We start from the raw sequence: 1,460 nt of genomic DNA, 5'->3' as shown, positions 1-1,460 counted from the left end.
TAGCATCCCTATAGTCCCATGAATCATCGCAAACAGTACCCCATGATCCACTACGGTATACTTCAACACGTCACTCTGAACTGTTGGATTCTCCAACAAGACAAATTGCTCCATCAATACAATGTGCTCCTGCAATAAATAAAAAAGAATAACAATAAGTGTGCATGCAGCATTAGCAATTATAAATTCATTAATGCATATCAGGACAAACCACTCCAACATCTTCACTATGAGTACAATTGTGTGACAGAGGAGATCCATGACTGCATTGCTGGTATAAAGATGTTTCATTACCAACACAACTAACATCATCTAATACTATACTACCAGTCCCTTGTCCAAAGTAGGCTTCACCACGATAATAAGCACCTAAAATTAGAAAATGAAATAATAATACTTTTTTTATAAATTAGAATGTGAAGCTTTGAAGGATTACATTTATTTGATACACGTTAGTAAAACTCTCATTAAATTGGCTGGAAGCATTGGCAGGAGTCAAAAATTTGGAATCGGCAGAGCAGTCACAAACATGTTCAGAATGAAGCAAAAGGTATATTTTATATTGATAGTGACTCTTAGTGAGTAACTACTAATCCGCCAATATCAATTATACTACTGCTAATATTTCTAGTTATATGGTATTTTTAATCTAAACACAATAAGCCACTAGTGGTTTCCTCTTCAATGTCACTAAGTACTTCAAATACAAATGCATTCAGAAATGTCCTCCCAGCTAATGAAAGTAACAATTATTTACATTGATAATAGCGTATTGTCATTAAAATTTATGTTATAGCCCCCCAGCTTACCAGTAGTAGGGTATCCAAGCTGTCTGCATACAACTTGAGCATTAGCATTAGACCAGCCATCATCACAGACTGTTCCCCAGCTATTACCATAGCATATCTCAAGGCGACCTTCATGATATGAAACTTTATTGACAAGACAAAGTGCATCCTGACTACATTGACCTACCAATTGAAGTAAGATCATTAATATGGAATTGGTTAGCAATAATTTTGAGGCATAACAATTCAAGGTGTAGATGTTATCATTGTCAATGATGAAAAGGTTACATATGTACTCTTGTAATTTCACACTTGCCACATTCATGAATGCAATATGACCTCACTCATGATTGATATAGGATGACATGACATATGTAAATATACAGCAACAACATCACATGACAATAAATTAAAAGTAATGCACACATATGCATGTACCTTTAAGTACTACAAGGACTTTTATCTATTGATAGACTGACCATAAAAATGTACAAACATCAATTGGAGGGTTTCCCAGCCACAATGCATTATAAGTAAGCTAAACAGCATGCCCCATGAGCTGACAAGCACCACAATGCAACACTTGGACTTTAAAATTTGTTTAAAAATCCAATTTTGATCAAAATCTGCTTAAACTTTCTAGAAACATAAAAACATTTATACGATCAGAAA

The 1,460-nt window shown here is 34.4% G+C and overlaps 1 protein-coding gene across 1 annotated transcript; it reads right to left on the bottom strand.

Moving 5' to 3' along the window:
- Window positions 1–10: 10 nt before the first annotated feature.
- On the bottom strand, window positions 11–1,142 carry LOC109592795 (neurotrypsin-like). Its single transcript, XM_020008156.1, has 3 exons — window positions 810–1,142; window positions 202–369; window positions 11–129 (listed from the first exon to the last, which is right to left on the bottom strand). The coding sequence occupies exons 1-3, from the start codon at window positions 1,111–1,113 to the stop codon at window positions 71–73; spliced, it is 531 nt and encodes a 176-aa protein (XP_019863715.1). The 5' UTR covers window positions 1,114–1,142; the 3' UTR covers window positions 11–70.
- Window positions 1,143–1,460: the final 318 nt, after the last annotated feature.

The sequence above is a fragment of the Amphimedon queenslandica genome, unplaced genomic scaffold (assembly GCF_000090795.2).
Source record: "Amphimedon queenslandica unplaced genomic scaffold, v1.1 AMPQUscaffold_3915_Cont24096, whole genome shotgun sequence".
Classification (NCBI taxonomy): Eukaryota; Metazoa; Porifera; class Demospongiae; order Haplosclerida; family Niphatidae; genus Amphimedon; species Amphimedon queenslandica.
The sequence above is the reverse complement of the archived record's forward strand: the minus strand, read 5'-3'. Positions and strand labels throughout refer to the sequence as shown.

Bases quoted from the DNA above. Each gene is read 5' to 3' on its own strand.
- LOC109592795 (XM_020008156.1), bottom strand. From the start codon at position 1,113: ATGAATGTGGCAAGTGTGAAATTACAAGAGTACATATGTAACCTTTTC. The intron at 370-809 runs GTAAGCTGGGGG...TTCTAATTTTAG, and splicing joins GCTTGGATACCCTACTACTG to GTGCTTATTATCGTGGTGAA. The intron at 130-201 runs ATATGCATTAAT...TATTTATTGCAG, and splicing joins TGTTGGAGTGGTTTGTCCTG to GAGCACATTGTATTGATGGA.